General features: G+C 46.2%; 2 protein-coding genes and 1 long non-coding RNA gene across 9 annotated transcripts in view; all 3 read right to left on the bottom strand.

Moving 5' to 3' along the window:
- Window positions 1–1,926, bottom strand: part of CEP350 (centrosomal protein 350) — a 76,476-nt gene extending 74,550 nt beyond the window's left edge. For 3 of the 7 annotated variants that reach the window (XM_055725118.1, XM_055725117.1, XM_055725119.1), the window contains exon 1: window positions 1,549–1,926. The gene's annotated coding sequence lies outside the window, so the exon portion shown is untranslated. The remainder of the gene's footprint in view (window positions 1–1,548) is intronic. The other 4 variants (XM_055725120.1, XM_055725121.1, XM_055725122.1 and 1 more) reach the window with 3 other exon arrangements.
- Window positions 1,927–6,418: 4,492 nt separating this feature from the next.
- LOC106630937 (torsin-1A-interacting protein 1) lies at window positions 6,419–19,376 on the bottom strand. Its single transcript, XM_055724954.1, has 6 exons — window positions 18,998–19,376; window positions 18,634–18,702; window positions 14,836–14,955; window positions 13,435–13,494; window positions 10,812–10,871; window positions 6,419–8,949 (listed from the first exon to the last, which is right to left on the bottom strand). Exons 1-6 carry the CDS (start codon window positions 19,374–19,376, stop codon window positions 8,147–8,149), a joined length of 1,491 nt encoding a protein of 496 aa, XP_055580929.1. The 3' UTR covers window positions 6,419–8,146.
- A 392-nt stretch (window positions 19,377–19,768) lies between these two features.
- Window positions 19,769–20,494, bottom strand: LOC129737218 (uncharacterized). Its single transcript, XR_008734785.1, has 3 exons — window positions 20,230–20,494; window positions 20,032–20,121; window positions 19,769–19,929 (listed from the first exon to the last, which is right to left on the bottom strand). It is a non-coding gene; the product is annotated as an uncharacterized LOC129737218 (long non-coding RNA).
- Window positions 20,495–21,420: the final 926 nt, after the last annotated feature.

Below are 21,420 nucleotides of genomic sequence, written 5' to 3'. Positions count from 1 at the left end.
TTATATCTGTAAAGTCTTTCCAGTGTTACAGTGGCAAACTTAAGCTATGCACCAAAGCTTAGTAAGCTTAGTAAAGCAAATCCACACAAAGTGTTTTTATAGTTTTAAAATCACATTCCTTCAGTTAACACTACACCTAGCCTAGGGAGTCTACCAGACCTACACCAATCAGCAGTATAATTTCCGCAGTACCATGGCCCCTTGTAGAAATGTGTCATTGCTACATAAATTAAGTTGCTCTATTTAGTGGATGCAGCATACCTTTGTTTAAGGTAGCGTCACAGAAACTGAAGCCTTCAACAGTTTACAGTGTTTGCGTGGCCACACCCTCAGTTGCATTTAATTATCTAAAGCATGACCTAATGAAACTGTTGTAGCAACCAGAACTGTATGAAAGAGCAAGCAGTTCACGTAACTGAGCCTGTCCATGCAGACAGACCGACAGAACATTCTGAGCTCACATGCAAAACAACAATCAAGCACCCGACTGTCTACAGCTCCAGCATGCCTGTCCCACAAGTAGTATACTTTTGGTCGCTGTAGGCTCTTGAATGAGTTTTCAAGCCTGTATGCTCTCAGGCACTGTGAAGGAATTTAAGATGATAAAAATGCAGAACTGAGCGAAGTTGTAAATTTTCAATTGCAAGACACTGGATGGTTCATCTACACAATGAAGCTGTTTAACACATAAACCCCTATGTGCATGTATGTACGTGACGTGCCAGGAGACGCTTGCTCACTGAGATAGAGCTTATATCCAAAGACAAAGACAGATAAACTATTCCAGAAGAAATACATCAACAGTAGGCTTTGTACCACAGAAAACTGCACCCACAGAAGAAAAAGCCACAGTCACACTAGCATAAAAACCTTCACGCCAACAACAGCCAAGATGAAATGACAACAAAGTCACAAAGCACTCGGGGCAGATGCTACCCAAGGATGCAAAGACGCACTTTTAGCGGGCTGACACCAAGCGATCCCAGTCCTCCTCCGCAGCCCAGCCAGCCCCAGCCCAAGGGCAGGAAGCCCCCCGTGCCCTCTACACATTTAAACTTTAAAAGCGCCGTCGCAAGCCCGGCGCAGTCCAGCGGGGCGGCTGCCGAGGGGGGCCCGGCGCGGCCCGGGGCAGCGCTGGGGGCGGACAGCGAGCCGAGCCGGCGCGGCTCCCCCGAAAAGCCTGGTTCCGGCGGTTTTCCCATACAAGGCGACAACAGTGGAACCAGAGCTGCCCGACCCTCCGCCTTCCTCCGCCACCCCTGATATAACCAGCAGGAGAAAACAAGTTAAAACTGGAAGAGGAAAGAGACTTCAAGGCTGAGGCGGGTGAGGCAGAGGGCGGCGGAGCCCGGCGGCGGCACCAGCGGAGGCCGAGCCAAGTGACAGCCGGCAGCACCGCCGGCACCTGGGCCGCCGGCACCCCGGGCCGCCGAGCCCCCGCCAGCAGCCGAACCCGGCCCCGCCCCGGCCCCTCACGGGACAGCAACGGCCGGCGGCGCCGGGCCGAGCGCGGCCTGGGGCGGCGGCGGCGCGGGGGAGCCTCCTCACCTGGTCGTGGCGGCGATCGACGCCCGCTGCCCCGGGGGCAGGTCCCGGCACATCCCGCAGAAGCAGACAGCAGGGCGGCGGGAGCTGGCGGCGCCCCGAACTCGGCTCCGCTGACCGCCGGCGCGCAGCCCCCTCAGCGGCGCCAGCCCGTCGCCATTACCGGCCAGCAACTGACACGGAGCGGCAGCGGCGGCGAGAGCGGCGGCGCGGGGCAGGGCGGGAGCGAGCGGCCAAGTCTCGCGAGAACTGGCCCTGCCGCGGACCTTCCCAACATGGCGGCGCGACGCCGCTCCCCCTCGCCCGCGGCCATGCTGGCTGAAGCGCGGCCTCCCAGCCGAGCAGCGGGGCGGCCGGCGGCGGCGCCCCCGGGGAGCAGCCTATCCCGCTGAGGAGCGGAGCCCGGCGCCGCTGGTGCAGCCGGGGTGGCGGGGAGGGCTGAAGGCGGCGCCGGCCCAGCGCACCTTTCACGGGGCCCGGCTTCCCCCCTGTCACCTCAGGGGCTGGGGAGGTTCGGGCCCTGGCAAACCTCCCTGAGCCCCGCAGGGGTTTGCCAGTATGTTCCTCAAAGCTTTTTTTTTTTATTTCCTTCCCCCCGACGGCTGTGCAGGCTTGACTTGCCGGTTCAGTCCACATGCAAATGATATCAAAATAAAGAGCCGTGGCAGAGCTCTGGGTTTGGATGCAAGAACGGGACTTTGCAATGTTTATTAAACCTCAGCTGCAGAGCAGTGCCAGCGCTGATGCTGGCATTCCCGAAGCAGCTTCAGTCGAAACTAGGGCACCACTTTTTAGTCATTTGTATTCATAACTAAGTCATCTTTATAAAAATAATCTTTCTTTTCTCCCAAATGAAAGTGGCTCCAATTACAGGTTCCCAGTTGCCAAATTTAAGTTTAAATAAACAACATTTGCAAAACTTCAGAGATGACTACCACCAGCTTAATTTCCCTTTTAACAGTCATTACAAACCCCAAAGAGTTTGTTAGGATACTACTTTCTGTTGCAGATTCCACCCCGAAGACGCATTAAAGCCACCCACATTTCAAAAATAGGTTTAAGATGTTATCCAGCTATAACAAAATTATTTCCACTGAAGAAGGGAAGTTGTTAGAATAGGAAAAAAAAATATTCTTCCTACAGTTATTTTGGGAATGTCTCCTTCAGGGTTTGTCTACAGCTTCACCAGAGTCTGGTTTTCAGTCATTAGCACAACTGACTACAGATGCCCAATTTCTTGGGGGAGCACGGGGGTGGAGAGTTATCTACCCAACTACTAAAGAATCACTAAAACTACTGAGGCTTTTTTTTTCTTAACCAAAAAAGATTAAACAATTTTTACATAGCCTCCCCTCTAGTGAATGGTCAACACTTTGCATATAAATTATTTCAGTAAGGGAACACCATATGAAAACACCCTAAACACCAAGAGACCATTACAGCTGTGAAGCTTAGGCAATGCAGAACTTAATCATGTCACAATTACAGGATACACATTTAACCTTAGTTTGTGTATGTAAAAGAACCAAATTAATTACAGAGTATATTTTCCAGCGTCAGCATACCTCCTTTGAAACAAAATGTAAGGTTGACATGTCAGTGCTTAAACCTTTGAAAACTATTTTGTTTTGCCTGATAAGGGAAAAAGTACTTGAATACCAAAAGATGAGCACAGCTCCAATGGGAAAAAGTGGGAAGTAGGGCCTAATTCCCTCCAGAGTTGTCAAAGAGCAAATCTCCTCACAAACACAGGAGAAGACTGTAAGTAATAATAATAATAATCATGACAATTTCAGACAATGAAAACAGTATTACTACAGTCTGTGGAAGCCCTGATTGCAGACTAGGGCAAATTACATTACTACATTCCCCGTCATCACCTAGCATTTGCTTAAATTCACTGCTTAATATTGCTGGATTGGCAACCTATTTAAATTATTCAGCACTTTAGTAATGCACCTACCTCTTTAATTATGCTTTTAAACATAGTTTCTCTTTTCTGCTTGGAAGCAGTTAATCTAGTTTCATGCTCCTCCTTTTCATCTTCAGGCAAACATCACATTAGGATTTTCTCAAACATCAAAATCATTTGTTTTCAGTTGAAGTTAAAAAGGAATGTTTGTCTACTGGTTTTACTTCTATACGGCTTATATTTATTCTCTGTATCTGCCAGTGGAACTGAATTGTAAAACTTTCCAAAGAGTCCCTACCAATGAGCAGAAAGGTCTGATAGGCAAACATCACACGAAAAGAGAAAGACATTCTTACAGAAAATGCAATCATCTTGTGAAATTCTTCAAGATTAGAAATAAACTTTTACCTTCAAACAGCCCCACCTGAGAGAAAAAGAACGGAACACACTCCAGTTTGATGAACTGCTCATTAAATAGCGAAGGAACGGAGATAACTGCAGCAAGCCCTGCCCAAGCACTGAAAGTAGAGGATGGAGACAGATACTAAGTTAGAAGTAAAGAGCCACAATCTCATCTTACGCTAACTTGGTTATTGCAGCTTTCAGAGAGAGGTTTGGAAAGTTTTCCACTCCATACTACTCTTGCGCACCCCTTCTAAAATTAGAAAGGGGCAGCTGGCTATTGCAGCCAAAAGATCGGCTCAAGCCCCCCAGACTCCCCCCCTCCTTTCCTTGACTGACATGGCTCCCGAGAGCCATGGAGGAATTTGGGGAAGGGTGCTTCCACCTGTTGGACATGGAATGAGGTTGTTCAGTCCTTCAGTTATAAATCCAACTGTCAGGAGCTGACAATAAAACAAGACACAGGACAGCTGTGAGGACTACGGGATCCAACCCCCACCTCCTGCTCCATACTCCTACAATTCTGCAGTTTGTCTTACAGCAGAAACAATGCATGAAAATTGTTCTTACATGATTCAGGCTTATAAAATAAAGGGATCACTTCAGATTTGTTCTCAGTTTTCCAGCTGTGCTACACAGTCCTAGCACAGCATCTGGCAAGTTGTTTATGTATCGTTACACACCTCCAAACCCAGATTCTTTATTCCCCCAAATAAAGCATGCTGGCGATTGCACCGCAGATGGTGCATATAGCTGCATTCTGTATAGCAAATACTTTTATGCCTACCTTAACATGGAGCTCACCTGGCCTTTTACACTCAGTTTGAGCTGAATCTTTTATTACTTCAAAACAAACCTACTTTTCAGAAATAGAGATGAAAACCACAACTTTTTAATTTGTGAAAAATTATAAAATGCTTTTGTTGGCATGAAAAAAAAATTAGTCCTTTTAACGAACCCGCTTAGCATGCTCGAAACTCCACTGCTCAGTGCAACATGACTCAGAGCAGGGTGTGAGAGACAAGGTAACAACAGACAGGGCTGCGCATTGTTCTGGGTGCCTTTCAGGACAACCACTGCTGAGGAAATACAGGTATTGCCACCTCCCAGGTGCTCAAAGGCAACAGCAGGAGAGGGGCCACGCTCCACCTTCCACCTGGGATGGCTATCTGCAAGGGGGCTTTGGCCAGCTACAGGGGTCTGTCTGCTGGCAACGCAAGGAGCAGTCTGACTGCGTTTTCCAGTTCAATTTGCAGAGTGCTGGAAATTTTGTCTGCAAATTGATGTGTAGCTGGTTTGGCTCCCCAAAGATTATGTTCTGCCCAAAGTTTGTACCTTGTAAGGCCACAGAACAAGAAACATCCCCTTTTGAGTCCCAAGGCCAGACCTGGTGCCTTTGTCTATGTAAGCACATTTTTGTTGTCAAAGACCAATTTGCTGATCTGCTGACACTTAGTGACAGTTCAACTTCAGATGTGAGATTTCCCTAGAAGAAGCCAAAGTATTTTACAGTTTAGAAAACATCAAATGGCTATGCTTACTGCAGGCAATGAAATAATTATACAAGGAGGATAGTAATCAGCTGCCTGTGAGCAACACAGACAGACATTACTCTTCACCTCTGGCTGAGGAGGAGTTACTTAATGAGATCTGCATTAAGTACCTGTGGACATTTAATGACAGCCTTTAAAGGACAAAGCCACAAACAGCTACAAGAAGGACCTACTAGTTCTAGACCAGGAACAGTCTTCTAATCCTGAGCCTTTCCCATCCTCCAGAAGGGGCTACTGCATATACCAATTTGCTTCGGATTTATCTTTCCCTACAGTTAACAAAAAAAAGCAGCGCGATTCTCCTTTGTCTACATTACATAGAACTTTATATCTTTAGTTTCCAGGCACCCTCCTACTTTTTCTTAAAACGGGTACATAGCTCTTTAATACCCCATAATCGGGGGGCGGGGGGCGCAGTTTTAGAAACAGAAAATAACCTGGATTACGTGTTTTACTTGTATAACAGCATGGAATCTCCTGCCTTCATGTCACCACTTTGTCTTTTTTTGTGGTTGCCACTTCTGCTCGTTACATACTTTTTTCCTAAGCTCGTTTGCAGTGAGACTCTCCCTCCAGCCAGTTCACAGTGCACTAGTTTGCACCAGCAGAGGTACAGGAACACGCAGCTAGGAGTGGAACAAGAATGAAGTCATCCCTTTTGTCAGCTGCTGACTCTCGTATCAGACTAATGAAGCAAGTGAACCATATCTTATCATTAGTTCCAGCTGAAATCAGAACTGAGGAATTAGTACAAGAACACCAAGTAAAAGACAATTCAGAATTGTTACAATTTCCTGAAGTGTTCCCTGTTAGAGAAAAGCCCTGATATTATCAAATAAATGCGTCTGCATCTCAGTATCTACCACTCCACTCAAGTTTCTTAAATTTTGGAAAAGGTTGTACATTTTAGGTGTGTGTATTTGGTCAAAGGCAAAAGAAACAATGTTAAACATGTAAAAAATAAAAGTCTGACCACTTAAAATTCAACTGACATCTTAAAAACAGCTTATAAAACAAACATATTTATTTTTAATGATTACTAAAATAGTTTACATAATATACAAACAAATATGCTATCAGGACATACTTGGAAATAAGTCACAGTTGTTTTCTTAAAAAAACATTTGTCCAGTGAAATGTCCAAAATGTAAATGCCATCTTTTCCTTCCTGAGCTATTCTTAAACATCCAGAACAGCAGCACTTCCATGTCTTTTTACTGTTGACATTTCTTCCCATTAAAATAAAAAGCACTGTCCACTACTAGCTCTCAGTAGTTAGCACAAATCCACCTCTGGTTGAAGTGACCACAGCTTCATGTCTCTCGAACTGCGTTTTTATATGCTTAAGGTAGTTTTGACCCATTCCACTTAACACCCCAAACCTCTCCTTGCACAAAGAAGCCAGAAACTCCAGCACCTCAAGAGGTTTTCCTGGTTAAGAAGGACTTTTTGCAACAGGACAGCTCAAGGGGCTTGTGCATAAAGGATGGGTCTGAGAGTCACTAACCTCTCAGCTGTTACAAGAAAACATCCCATTAATTTGAGAGCAGTCTTCACACATTCCTTCATACTCAATACAACCAAATGCACACAGACCAATAGTTCAAGAGCATACGGTAACAGCAATAAAATGGAAGTGCTGCAATTCTCTTATTTCTTTACGCTAAACACTTAAAATAGAAACAAGTACATGTTTTTAGTCTGGTGTGTGAGTGATTCTCAGCATGAGGCACACTAGAAAAAATGTATTTTAAAAACATGCATTGCAAATCTGTTCTTCACTAGAAGCTTATACAGCAAGCAACTGGTTATATGCAGACACATGAAGAAAGGTTATTTTTCTAGGGTACCAAGTACCACAAATAAATTATTTTGATCAAAAATAATTATCTTATTAAAATGTGAAATAACCTATGTCTTCCTAAACTTTTGTTTGGAAAGGAGATAGTACATACACGGCTGACATTTTATCACTCCTCCCAAAATTTTAAGACTTGCCAAACTTTGTCAAAGAGTTCCTAGAAGCAGCAAGGCGAAGAGGTGCTGAGGGATTATTTAACTGACATCAGTACTACTAACATTAAACAATCCTTTGTACCTCAGCTTTCCTCCTCTCCAGAACTGTTTGGGGCAGGCTCCTTTAAGGAAGAAACACTTGCTGAAAGGTTCTCTACAAGTCACAAACCTTTCAAGCAATTTTGCCATTTCTAGAAGCCACCAGAGACAGCTGACATCTATGTTGTGATCGGATGGACCAAGAAAAAGCTTGTGCTTAGATTCACACCTATCATAATTTTCAGTTTATGTTTTTTCTTATGTTAAAAGTAAGGAATTCTAGCAGATGAAGGTGATGTTTTTGCATACTATTACCTTCTTAAACGCCATACCAGCTTTATGCACCACCAGAAAAGGATCCTCATAGCAACAGTACACCAAATAAGCTTCAGAAGCAAGTGAGTGGTTCTGCACTAGTAGAGACTTAATTCCAGCTCCAGGACACCAAGCCTGAATAAGTCGCTGAACACAACTTACCAACAACCAGCAAGTTCCTTGCTTACATTCTGCAGTTGATTTAGAGAAGTCCCAGTTACTTTAGCAGAAACAACCCTGCCACTTGGTGGTATTTCTCTGCATAGAAAGGACTGTATGCTGCCTGACCTCAGCAACCACAGTAAGTTCTTCCCTTACATACATTTTCTGTCCTCCTCCTTTCCTGAGCCCTCTGCAATAACTTTTATGTGCATCCCTCCACAGGGAGGTCTTTTTCAGGCCAAACAGGCAACACAAGATGAGATATACGGCTCCACAGTCCACTCAGCTTATCTGTGTCCATGCTATTATAAGAACTAGCGACATCTGAACCAGTAAACTTCGCCCAGAGGAAATCCCGGACTTTCTCCTCCACTTCTTGCAAGGTGAGGCTCTTTCTAAGCGACTGCTCATCCAGGAGAACTGTAAGTAGAAGAGCCACATCCTTAAATGCCGCATTTTCATGGTCACAGTACTTGTAAAAGATCAGGGTGGAGCCTGCAGGCAGTAACTCAAATCGATGCACCACTGCTACTTTCTTGCCTTCTCTGAACCCAGAGCTGAGCTCATTATCTACCTCCAGCTTGACAATGTCACTATCCAATATGGCTTTGTCTTCCCCATTAATTTTGATTGTAGTAGCATCCTGGGAGAAGGCCATCGCATCAGCAATCTCATTACTTAGGCACCTCAGTGCTTTCTCAGCTTCTTGGCCAGCTGTAAACAGTAAAATGGCTGGCTCCAAATGCAGGTGGGAAGCGTTAAGGTGCTTCTCAAGCAACACATGGGTTCTTTTCCACAGACTGGGATCCTGACTTTGGTAAGTATTTTGTAGTTTCTTCATCCGGGCCCGAAACGCTTGCAGAATTTGAGTATCTCTACTTGACAAAGTTGCATCTAGAAGACGTGGAACTCCACTCCAGATGAAATAAAACAATGGAACACTAATTAACAGAACCAGTAACCAAGTCCAGCTCTTGTGAAATCCACCCTGCGATTCACTGTGACCTATGGAAAAGAGCAGCAAACAGGAAGAAAATGTTTTAAAAGGAATCAGAAGTCGACTAGTGAGAGGAAAATAAGACAAAACAGTAGAAATCAATGAACTCATCCCACTCTCAAGCTACTGGTACATTAGTTGAAAAGCAGAAAGATGATGTTCTAGTTTTAAAGAGAAAAGCAAGAACTTGGAACTTATTTAGCAACTTAATGAAGTGACAGCATTAAAAAAGGACATTTTTACACACTTTAGATTGACTAAGAAATTGGACATTCTTCTGAAAGTTTATCAATATTCTATTTAATCAAATCCAAACTAAGAGCTTAAAACAGTTCTGAAAAACATCAAGCTTTTCCCTACATTTAGGCTCTGCAGAAAAAGCCCTATACAAAACCTGGCATCACCAGAATGGTTTCTGTGTTGTTGTTTCTCCTTCCTATCCCCATAAGGATAAAAATAATTTCTGCAGCAGTCTTTGCATCTCAAACACTGGTGATCAACACTATCAGAAAATGTTTGTGATCTTTGGATTGGTCAGCTTCACAAAGCATACACACAGCAAACAGTGCACAAGATTAATACAGAATATCAGATATTTTGATTTGGTTTTGTATTTCAATTAAATTAACACTTGTTTGATCTGGTACAGGCATAAATGCCATAAAAGAAAAAAACTTTCTATAAATACATCAGCAACAAAACGAGGGCTGAGGAGAGTCTCCGTCCTTTATTGGATGCAGGGGGAAGCAGTGACAAAGAATGAGGAAAAGGCTGAGGTAATTAATGCCTTCTTTGCTTCAGCCTGTAATACTAAGACCAGTTGTTCTTCAGTTGTTTTACCCAAGCCCCTGAGCTGGAAGACAGGGATGGGGAGCAGAATGAAGGCCCCATAATCCAAGGGGAAACAGTCAGTGACCTGCTGCACCACTAAGACACACACAAGTCTATGGGGACGGATGAGATCCACCCAAGGGTACTGAGGGAGATGGTAGAAGTGCTCATTGAGCCACTTCCAATCATTTATCAGTCGTCCCAGTTAAATGGCAAAGTCCCAATTGACTGGAGGTTAGCAAATGTGACACCCATCTACAAGAAGGGCTGGAATGAGGATCCAGGGAACTACAGGCCTATCGGCCTGACCTCGGTGTCAGGGAAGGTTATGGAGCAACTCATCCTGAGTGCCACCATGCAGCACGTACAGGATGACCAGGAGATCAGGCCCAGTCAACAGAAAACAGCCTCAAGCTGTGCCAGAGCAGGTTTAGATGGGATATTAGGAAAAATGTCTGCACTGAAAGGGTGGTCAGGCACTGGAACAGGCTGCCCAGGGACGTGGCTGAGTCACCACCCCTGGAGATATCTAAAAGATGTGCAGATGTGGCACTTGGGGACATGAGTTAGTGCTGGGCTTGGCAGTGCTGGGCTAACAGCTGGACATGATCTTCAAGGTCTTTTCCAACCTAAACAAGTCTGATTCTGTAAGGCTTGATTCTGTTCCCAGTAAAATTAGTGACAAAATACACTAATCTCCCTGGGTACAGGAAAGAACTGTACACCTTATGCTACCTTTTCATATCCTAACTTTTATCAGGACAACACCTGTTAAATAAGAACACCACTAGGCCTGCTCCAGTCTTAACCTTGAAGCAAGTCTTGTAAACACTACAGATGGAAGACCTTCAAGTGGAAATGTTACCTATCAGACAACACATCCTTCATGCTGAAAACACATGCCCTAGCAAGCAAGTCATCTGCTCTGGCAAGGACCCCCTGTTTAACACCAGCTACCAGGAAATCTAATATTTGAACAGGCATGAAAATGGTTAAATGTAACACAAGTGTGAAATAGAAGTGAAAGCAGAAGTCTTACTTCTGGCTAAAGGCTGCGACTCTTTCCTTATTCCAGACTGATCTCGAAATTTACTTCTTCCTGTTAAAGAGATTGAGAAAGGAATATGAGAAAAATACTAAGACAACAATTATAAGCAATCTTCCAGCAGAGAATTTTGCAGGGAGATGAAATCACCAAACTGCATTATTTTCAACAAAAAGCTATTCTTAGTTATGCTTTTACATACAAAAGTCTACCAAGGTTACACGAAGGTTAACAAAGCACCCTCACCTAACACCTTGTTGAAGCAAACACTGTCCTGCTAAGTAGGAGCAAAGGAGGCTGCAACCCCATCCTGGGTAGGGCTGTATCAAGTATGAGGCTTTCTGTTCCTTTCTGCATCATTGTGTTCAAGCAAGGCTAGTCTTGAACATGGAAAAGGACATGTTCACCACTATTGGAAGTCCCACTCAACTGGCAGACCAACTCTCTATCTACGCTATTTGCCAAATGTCAGTTCTTAAGCCATCTTGACAATCCTGCACAACAAACACAAGTCCCCAACCTATCACAGATCATCCCCGAGGACTTCTAACTCTTGAGAAGTTACGCTAATAAAAAACAGGCATTTCAAGTGACAAGATGACAAAATAGCAAAGATTTAACAACCTGTTTTCTGCACAAGGATACTATGTCTCAATTAATTCCTGATTTTGCTCCAGAATTTGAGGGACAGAAAAATGGAAGCTCAATTAACACACATATTGGAAAAACACCACGATGCAAGGCATAAGCAGCAAAACCAAAGCGGCACAGTCTCATAACCCCTTTCCATCTAGCTTGGGTCAGAGTCCTGCTTCACCAGCAGTCAGTTTCTTGGGATGAATTGTGCTCTTAAATAAAAATGCAAGCTTTCAGCTTCTAATTTCAATTTCTACTTTTGGTCTATTTATTTAAATGGGCTCAGACAGCAAAGTATAAGACATTATCCATAAGGAGAGTGTTATGAACAACTTTTCCCAAGAGACCAGTATGAATATATACAGTGCAATTACTGGTCAGCATGTTTTCTGCATTCAGTTAATTAAAAAGACACAAGAATTTCTGGCTCCTTGTGAATTACAGCAACTGGTTCAAAGCTGAAGGCTCTTTAATAATATATAACCAAATCAGGACACTGTCAATGGCACTATTGAGAATAAATTGAACAAACACACCCTGCAGTAGTTATTTCAAGAACACTAAAATAAATTCTGTGACTTTGTTTCTGTATGAATGTAATTGCAGAAGGTGCTAAAAGCAGCTCTGGTTTAAGCTGGAGCTTAACTAGCTTAACAAGCTACACTATTCTGTAATTTCAACCCCCCACTCTGAGATACAGCACAGACATGGAGCTTGTAACTGGCTACGCTTAAATAAGTCTTGTAATAGTTAACAGATTAAAATCACCTAATTCTATAATGTTTTACAATGTAGTCCTGTTTGCAAAGACTAGATTTCATATTTAGGAGACAGCTGTGATTCGTACCCTGAAGGAAAAAGTATTCAATAAACAGCTTAAAAACAGATCCTATCCTACCTAACAATCTTGCCTTATTTACAACACAATCTGCATGAAGGCCAAGCAAATTATTTGTCTCGCCTAACTCAAAAGGCATAACTTCTGCAGACACCTTAGAGCTTTCAGAGTTTCAAGTGATTCTCCAGAGCTCTCACTCAATACAGAACTGGTCACTTCTGCAGCGTCTATTACCTCTGGTACAGCAGAGGAAAAAGTACCAGAGGAGCGAGAACTCCCTGCATCAATTCATTTTTCAAAGGCATTTCACAGATGTGCAGCTACCACAAGACAAGCTTCTCTTCCGGAAGGCACTGTGGTTTAATAAAAACCCCAACAAACAACCACCCCCCCAACCCCCCAAAAAAACCAAAACAAAAAAACCCCAAACTCCAATGCCCCCAGGTTCTCCAGACTGAATTCTGTTTTACAAGATTCTGTTTATCTAAACCTGTTCAAGATAGAAACAAATGCCCAGACATTAAGAGCAGAAGGCTACTAAGAATTCAGAACAATTTTTCCTCTTCTTTCAACTACTCTTCCAAGAGGAAAAAAAACACTCAAGCAACAAAACTGCCAAAAAAAGCCAACAACAAATACAAAAATCTGAAACACAAAGAACTGGTCGTTACACGACCCGACTGGAGTTTGCCAGCAAAGAAAAATGCTGCTCCTCTCCAGGAGTATGACAACTAATTCAGTCACAGCAGGCCACCATTACCCAGGGAAAGGCTAGAAGGGAAGGTGATGTGTTCAAACTAATTTAACATTTACTGCAACCAAAAGGTGGTTTTGTTCCCTTCCTCAGCTCACCCTGACAATGCCACTAGTACATGCTCTGCACTTACTGATTGTCCCATGAGTCAACTTCATTTCCTAACCCAGCCAAAAAAAACCCCACCAAGTGGGTCATTTTATGCGGTCAGTCAGTTGAATAACCTCATGGAAGGGCTCTGGAATTGCTGCCTTCTCCAGCTTCCATTTGGATCTGCCTCCTGGGTCCCTTTCAGCCTTCCCAGACAGTGTCCCCCAGGGCACGAGAAAAACCTTAATTCTGTATTTTTCATTTAATTAGAGGGAAAGACTAACTATTTTTCAACTTACTCTGTGATGTAGCTGAGTGGTAGTGCTCTTGATTTTTCTCAAGGAAGTCAGCTTTTCTTTCTGAAACCAAAGCACAAATGAAAGAACTCTGTTATCACATCAGAGGTCAGAATAAGACAGACAAGCCATAGTGCTTTTAGCTCTTTCTGTGAAATCTTCAAAGGTTATTAGGGAAGGAGTATACGCTGTGCTGCCAAACCAAACCTGCACCACAGACCAGCCTCTTGGACCCCTCTGTAGGTGGAGAAAGCTACTATTATCTAATAGGAGGAGCTTAATTTGGCCCTTCAACCTGCTTTTCCCAATATGACACAAATTTATCCTTCCTATTCTTCCTTTAAAAAAATAATGATGTGACAATGACAAAATGCAAAGGATGGGAAATTAGCAGCACTAATTGGTTGATAACGGAGGGTACAAGTTTTGTCACTTGTGAAACCGAAACTATTCGGCAGGATGGAAACCCAAAAATAAACAGTGTAAAACTACCACCTTAACAACAACTGCTCTCAGACCAGAGGGACTCCAGCAAACACAGGCATGTTCTGAACTGCCTGAGCAAAATGCCTGTGTGTGCTGCCGGCAAACAGCAGGCTGACACCGACATGTTCTTGTGCACATCTCTGCTACCTGGTTCACGCCTGTGTTCTGTCAGCCTGCACTCACAGCTGCTGTCAGTGCTCCCCCAGAAACACTGTGTGATTAGGACTGCTACTGACCAAATTCATGCAAGCCCCAACCTTACTCTCTAACCAGTCACCAGCTTCTCCTAAAAATCTCCCTTATATAGCGTATCTGTTCAGATGTATTCAAACCACCTGTAATAACACATCTACCTTCTCCTAGGCTAAAAAGTATCCTGTATTTTCTTCCTCGTATTTCCCTATCGCTTCTGGAACACACATCGAGAAAAATCTCCCGAGCAATGAACAGAAGTGCTCTCTCACTTTGAAATCACTTGTTCCCCCTGCTAAAGTCAAAAGTAACTCATCCGTTTAGAAAAAGAACAGTTTTGTTTTGCTTTGCCTGAGGCAATTAAAGACCCACTTTCATAACAGTTTTTGAAGCAGGTATGATGCAACTCATCTTTTTCATTTGCTTTTCAAAAAACCAAACAGCTATGTATTTATCAAAGTTTAAAACATTGCTTTCTTGAACTTTTAAGGTTTTACATCACAGCAGATGACTGTCATACTACAATCAGTTTTAATCTAATTCATGGGCAGGAGCACACCCTGAAATATTTTTTTTTTTCCAAAAAACACACCAACTTCTTCATCCATTCCGATTTCAACTTAACAACTCCCCTTTTGTAACAGAACTGAAAGAATGCAATTTAACACATTTAAGCAACCATTTGTTACATCATGGAAAAGGTACTGATAAAACTAGTGTTGTTACCTTTTAACAGCGTATAAATGTTAGGTTGATACTCTGCTGGTTTCTCGGGTTCGTTACTGTCATAAGCCTCTGCTTTTTCATTTACTGGACTCTCTGGAACAAAACAAATTGAAGAACTGTCTGTTAGGAGGCAAAACAGATAAAAAAGAAAAAGAGGATTAGTGTAGGTGCATATATATTTGTGCTCATATCATCATAAAATTGAAGGATGAAGACAAAGTTTCAGAACATACATGATCTAAATCAGTGATTTATGTTGCGATCTCCCAAGAGTTACTTTCTTAAAATATAACTAAAAGCAACTAAGACTCGAAAAGGTTATGGTAAATTTGAGTTCACTACAAACATAGCTGTCTACACAACCACAAACCTTTTTTTAAATTATTTTTAGGAGCCGTTGGCTTAAACACACTTGGAAAGAAACCCAGGTATCAAGACACCAAACGGACCAAGAAACACCTTACACTAAAAGGATTCAGTGTAAACCAGTAAATACACAAATGTGGGAGTAAAGAGAATTTCCTCCACAGCTTTGGGAACACAACTCACAAACAATAATTGCGCTGTCTTCCACAGACAGAGGGGAAAAGAGAGAGAAGCAAATATAGAACTTAAGTCCCTTTTTATGTAATCCAAGCTATCCTTTAGCTGGGTCTCTTTCTCTCATTAGCCATAATGGCAATTTAGGACACCTAAGCTCCTAATTTAATCCTCTCAGATAGCTGGAAATAATCTAAAGCAGCACCTTTACACTGTTTGCCAAATTTCGCAGCCATTCAGACGCTGAGCCCCAACTTAGTCAATGTTACTAATTAGAAAGGGTAAAGCCCTGTAAGATGATAAGAGTCACAGAGCAAAGGTCGGGGCTGGAAAGGCAGTCAAAAGCAGAACACCAGGAAAAGAAGTTTCAAAGGATAAAGTACAATCACACGTTTGCCCAGAAAAGGTTCTGGTACGGAACAAAGCTGTAGTGCAGCTGTGGAACACAGACCACAATGCAGCCATCAAGCTGAAGGGCATAAGCAGAGGAAATGGTAAAGGGAAGAATACAATTGGTAAAACTTCTCTGTAACATTCACACTGAGCCCCTGTATTCGTTTAACAGAACTGGGTTCTCCCAGGGTTTAATGTGTTTCTTCTGCAGCTCTTTTACTGTACATATGAGGGCAACACACAGCTTGCCACCTAGTGTTGATTAATTTTACTTCAAGAAAAGAAAACAACCTTTTTCTAATAGGTTCTGGCAGTTTTAGCACACCAGTGTATGTGAAGCACACAAAGGAGAAAAAAAAAACAAACAAAAAACACAAACAGGAGAGAAAAATGCAAGTTTTAAACTAAGCTATTAAGTCACATGTACAACCGTAAAGTATTTGCACATAGCAGGGTGGATACTGTATTTTCAAAACCATCGTAAAAAGCTGTTGAGTGATCTATTTCTCACCAAGCTAAGGATGAAGATCCTCACCAAATTACTTGAGCTTCAGGAATGCCAAACAACATACCCATAACGTATTGAGGTTTTGCAAAGAAAATCTCCTTAGTAGCAGCAGCTAGTAATCACAAGACCAGAAAGATCTATGAATCTAAAGAGGGCTACTTATGCAGTCCACGCATTTCATTCCTGCCCCCTTCTTTGCATCAATCAATACCCCATGTCTCTCAAAGCGTCCTTAAAAGCTAACATAAAAAGGAAAGATTTAAATACACACAACTTTGTTTCTCACACAAACACAGCTTGTGAACCAGCACCTTCTGTAACACCGGGTATCGCCAACAGGGAGTATTAGTGCAAGCAGACAGCACACATGGCATCCCCCACAGAGAAAAGGAAACTCCCCCTTTATCAAGTTGAACTTTCCTAGAAATACATATAAACACAAATTCCATTCCAGACAGGCCTGTTCTTTCCTTACAAGGCCTTAAGCCTCCTACCCAAAGGATCATTCCTGCCTCCCTGGCAACTAGTGAGGATTTTCCAATCCACCTGAAATTTGCAAGCCAGCCACCTGCCAAGAGACACTGATGATCTGACTATCCCCATTCCATACACTGGTGTAGTCAAAGGGATTCAAAATCAGCGAGTCCATAAACTACACGTTTATAAACCAAAATATAAAGCTACTATTTTAACACCTTGGAACTTGTTCTATGAAGTCTAGTACATATTGATTGAACCCTGCAGGTTCAACCTCTTCCATCACAGAGATAAGCCTTCGACACACCTGCTGCAACATCCCACAGCCATTGCAGACAGCACAAACTCGAGTGCCAAAACCACCTAGTGCCTGCCTTTAACTCCTACAATCATATACTCTACTGGCATATTTTAAGACAATTTCAACAGAGATTGCCAGTCTGTATCTTTAGCTCACTGATCCAGAAGATGCCTTGATTTGAGGCAGGGTTTGTAGGCTCTCAAAGCTTTGTAGCTCTAGAAGCAAGTTTCCTAATCTCTATTTTAAAAAAACCTCTAAGCAGAAGCCAGAAACTGGTTTCTCTAGTTGTGGTTTTGCTTCCATTCTGCTCTCAGAGAAGGATAGCAATTACATCCTTATAAAAATCCAGCCTGCTTGTCCCGCCACCTCATAGACCCTGCATTCCCCTAAACTCAGCAGACAAGAAACCAATGCTGTATAGCTACAGGTGGGAGGACTGCGGGGAGGGAAATTGCTCCTTCATTTCTGTAGGAAGCATTAGCATCTCTAAACATTATACTTTTACACCTGTCATGACTATGATCAAATACCACTGTTAAGAGTGCAGGGAGGTGGGGGGAGCACACTTCTCCCCACAACCTCATTTTTAGAGGTGTCTACATTAAAAAAAGCCAACACTCAGCTGCACCTCCTAAAGCAGCCCAGCCACATTGAAAATACCCCACACGTTATGCCATTGTTTGGGAGCAACAGCTTCCCACAGCTTTACCTTTGTACTTTGCCAAAAGAAATACTCATAGCCTCTCTTCCTCCCTCGAGATAAGGTTTTTCCACACCTCCTGGACATTCTGCTTCTGAAGCACAGCACTGGCAGCCCTTTTTAAGGGCAGTGCCACGTCATTAAGGGCATGTGCTGCAGCTGCAACAAAAGCTTGGAGACAGCCCTGTTGCGAGAATATGGACAGGATGGGAGAGAGTCTTGGGCTGGGCCAACTCATCCATCTGCGAGTTGCCCCATTCTCAACTCAAAATAGACCAAGAAACTAAAAGGGAAGGAAACAGCTTGCTTGCGGTTTTCTGGTGGAACACCAGGCTAAAGCCACATGATTGCATTACACAAAGTTAGCATCTCTCTAAAGTTTTGAGGAGGATGCAGTTTTCATCAACTAAAGAAAGAAGAAGGTGCCACACAGAGATAATGCATCAGCCTGCCCAGCCCGGCGCTGGGAAGCAAGTATGGATATACGCTTGGAGCAGCCTCAGTTATGCAGCTCCTCATAAGTGATGCTGCCCACTGCACACAGCACAGCCTCAAAGCGAGCTGGTTTTGCAGTTCCAGGTACCGTATTTAAATCCAGCCTTTGAAAGCAAAGCGGTGTTAGCAACGTCAGGTATCACCCATTTTCGTGCTGTGACAAGGTCCTGGGTTGGTGTTTCACCACCATCGGGGTAAAACAGGCCGCTAAGGGCTCCAGCATGCTCCGCACGCCCCGACCTTCGGGAAGATGGAGCAGCATTCCTCCGGTCCGCCGCAGGGAACGGCCACGGCGGTGGGATGTCCCCGCCTGCAGGCCTGAGCCCCGCAGGCCCCGTCCCCCCGGAGCTGCGCGCGCTGTAACCCCCCCGCGCTCGGACCCACCTGGCGACCTGCGCGCCCTTATCGGGGGTCGGGTCAAGGGCTCCGGGGTCCCGAAGGGGTGCTCGGCTCCTGCAACAAGAAACAGCTGCAAGGCGCGGCGGGGCCCGGCGGTTCCGTTCCAGCCCACCGGGCCTGACAGCCTTCCAGGGGCAGCGAACCACGCTCCTGCGCTCCCCGCGGGGCACCCCCGTGCTCCCAGCCGGAGGGCGCCCCCGCCTCGGGCCCGTCCCCACCCCCTGTCCCGGGCCGCCCCCCGCCTCCCCCTGGGGGCCAGCCTGCCCGCCCGCCGTTTCACGTCGCTCCCCGCACCCTCAACCGCGGGATCCGCCGCGGGGCGCTACACGCGCCCGCCCGCGCCGCTCACCCTCCAGCGCCCCGCCGGGGCCGAGCTCGGCCTCAGCCTCCGCCTCGGCCTCCTCCGCCCGCGCCGCCGCCGCCAACCGGGGGCTCTTCCGCCTGCGCTTCAGCTCGGGGGCGTCCGGCGGCGCCTGCCCCTCGCTACCCCCCACCATCCTGGCCGCCGCCCGCCGCCCCCCACCCCGGCCCACCGCCGCCTCTCCGCGCCACGCCGGACCGAAGCTGCCGCTTTCCCGCGGCGGGGGCGGCTCCGCGAACCTCACTTCCCGCCGGCGCCGCCGCGGGGCGGGCCCAGCGCCCGCCGCTTCCGCCGCCTGGCCGTGCGCCGCCGCCTGCGCGCGGAGGGGGCGCCGCGGCGTCACGTGGTACGGCGGGAGGCCCGCCATGGCCCGCGCGCCCCGCCGCCCCCCCCCCGCTGAGGGAGCGGGGCCGCCGTCCGGCCTTCCCTCGGCCCCCTCCCGCCGGGCAGCGGGGAGCGGCCAGCCCCGGGCCCCTGCGGGGAGGCCGGGAACACCGAGCCCTCCGGGCGGGCCCAGCGAGCCCTCCGGACGGGCCTTGGCCCGCTGCCGTGCTCCCGCCGGTGGCCCGGCCGCCTCCTCTTCCCGCACCTGAGGGGCCGGGGCGGGCGGGCGGCGGGTCCCCGCGCCTCGGGCGGCCCCGGGCGCGGCCTCTGGCGTGCCGGAGCGGGCAGCTGGGCCGTGCCCCGAGCCGGGCGGGGGCTCCCCGCCCCCCGCTGCCGGGGGCCCGCTGGGGGGGGGCGGTGGCGGCGCTGCGCGGCCGCCTGTGGCCAGTCTGCTCCGCGGGGCCAGGCCTGGAGCTGCGGGAGCGCTTTCGGGGAGCGCCGCGCCGGTGCTGACTGAGCGGGGCAGCCACGCTCCAAGGCCCGTTTGGAAACCAGCGGCCGAGCCCCTCTTACAAATTCTGAGCGATTCCTACGTACTGGAAAAGGCATCCGTAAGGACAGCATCTCCTACGGTGCTCCAGAACACACACGCTCACATTGGCAACGTTACTGGTTTGACTGGGTCACAAATGGAGTACCTGTACTGAAATGAAGTAGTTCTGTGCGCTCAAACAAGCAGGCAGGGTGAGGGACGTGCCATTCAGCCTTCGCTTCTGCCGCTACCTTGTCTGCATACATTTCAAAAGAAAAACGATTTTAATGCTGCACTTGCCCACTGTACCTGTTGCAGTCTCACCCAGAAGCAAGCTAATATTCCTGAGATGTATTATGCATACCTCCTTGGGTGCCAGCACTGAATACCATGTTAAGTGCCATTCTTTCAAGGTGTAAAAGCAGAACACGGACACTGAAGAATGCTTTCTCAAGGAAAAATAAGAGGGGATGTAACAAATGTTGCATCGGGAGGTTTCAAAGTACAGCCCGACCGCCCTGCTGGTCACTGGCTCATGATTTCTGACCTGGATGAACTACAGCTACAGGTAGCATCACTTTATTTGCAAGTTGCCAAAGAAAGTTACTAAATGATTACCTTGTGTAAATACTTACATAGCATGGCCTTTACAATTCACATGGTCACTGGTGATTCTTCCGCAGTGAAAAATAAAATGTTGTTCCTATTTCAATGAAACCCTCCCTCAAACCTGAGTTTAAAAAAGACCATACCTGTTAAGTTACGATTCTCTATCCTAGCTCCCATCCCATGACTTTGTGAATGCTAAGGGCAGAAAAGCAACCGTACCCAACGCCAACATGCATTTTTGTAACAGTTTTGTGATGGTGCCTGACTTCACATCCTGGGCCCATGGATTCATTCACCTGCCAAGCTGCTTTTCCCTAACTGGGTTCTCAACGCACACAGCCTGGAGCTGCCCCTGATTTTGTCACACACTCACCTCTTTCACCTGCTGGGCTGGAGCATTGGCGGGTTTAGTGAACACATTAGTCAAATTGTCCCCTTCAGCCTTCTGCTCTCCAAATTGAGGAGTCCCAGCCACTTGGTGCCTGCTCTGTACTGGCACCGTTTTGGTTGCCTTTCCCTGTGCTTCGTCTCAGCTGTTTGCTGCTGGGCTCCTCTGGGAAGCTCCTCTTAGCAAAGAGGCTGCACACTGAGTTTGAGAGCGGTTGTGGTCTCTGCGCTGCGGCTCCTTGCACCGATGCCTTTCCCTCGTCATGCCCTGCTCCGTGCTGCTGCTTCCCATGGAACGTGCCGCAGGTGGGTGGGAATAGGGAAGGGGTTGGACTGTACCCTGTGCAGGCACAGGCAAGGCAGATCATTTTTTTTGAAAATCGTTGTCCAGATGAGGCCAGTGGCAGCTGTACACACTCTCTCTGACCTCCCCCGTTGCATCTCTGGACCACACTGGAAGGGGAACGCTGGGGGGGCTCCCCATCCCTTGTCCTCCAGGCTGATGCTAACGACGCTCCATTTCACAGCCTGTGGCCCCCCCGCCTCCCAGCACTTACAT

Source organism: Falco cherrug, chromosome 12, assembly GCF_023634085.1.
Source record: "Falco cherrug isolate bFalChe1 chromosome 12, bFalChe1.pri, whole genome shotgun sequence".
NCBI classification, from domain to species: domain Eukaryota; kingdom Metazoa; phylum Chordata; class Aves; order Falconiformes; family Falconidae; genus Falco; species Falco cherrug.
This window is presented reverse-complemented; position numbering and strand designations above follow the sequence as displayed.

Bases quoted from the DNA above. Each gene is read 5' to 3' on its own strand.
- LOC106630937 (XM_055724954.1), bottom strand. From the start codon at position 19,376: ATGGCGGGCCTCCCGCCGTACCACGTGACGCCGCGGCGCCCCCTCCGC. The intron at 18,703-18,997 runs GTGAGCGGCGCG...TTCTTGTTGCAG, and splicing joins CCCCGGCGGGGCGCTGGAGG to GAGCCGAGCACCCCTTCGGG. The intron at 10,872-13,434 runs GTAAGTTGAAAA...TCTCTTTAACAG, and splicing joins CCACTCAGCTACATCACAGA to GAAGAAGTAAATTTCGAGAT.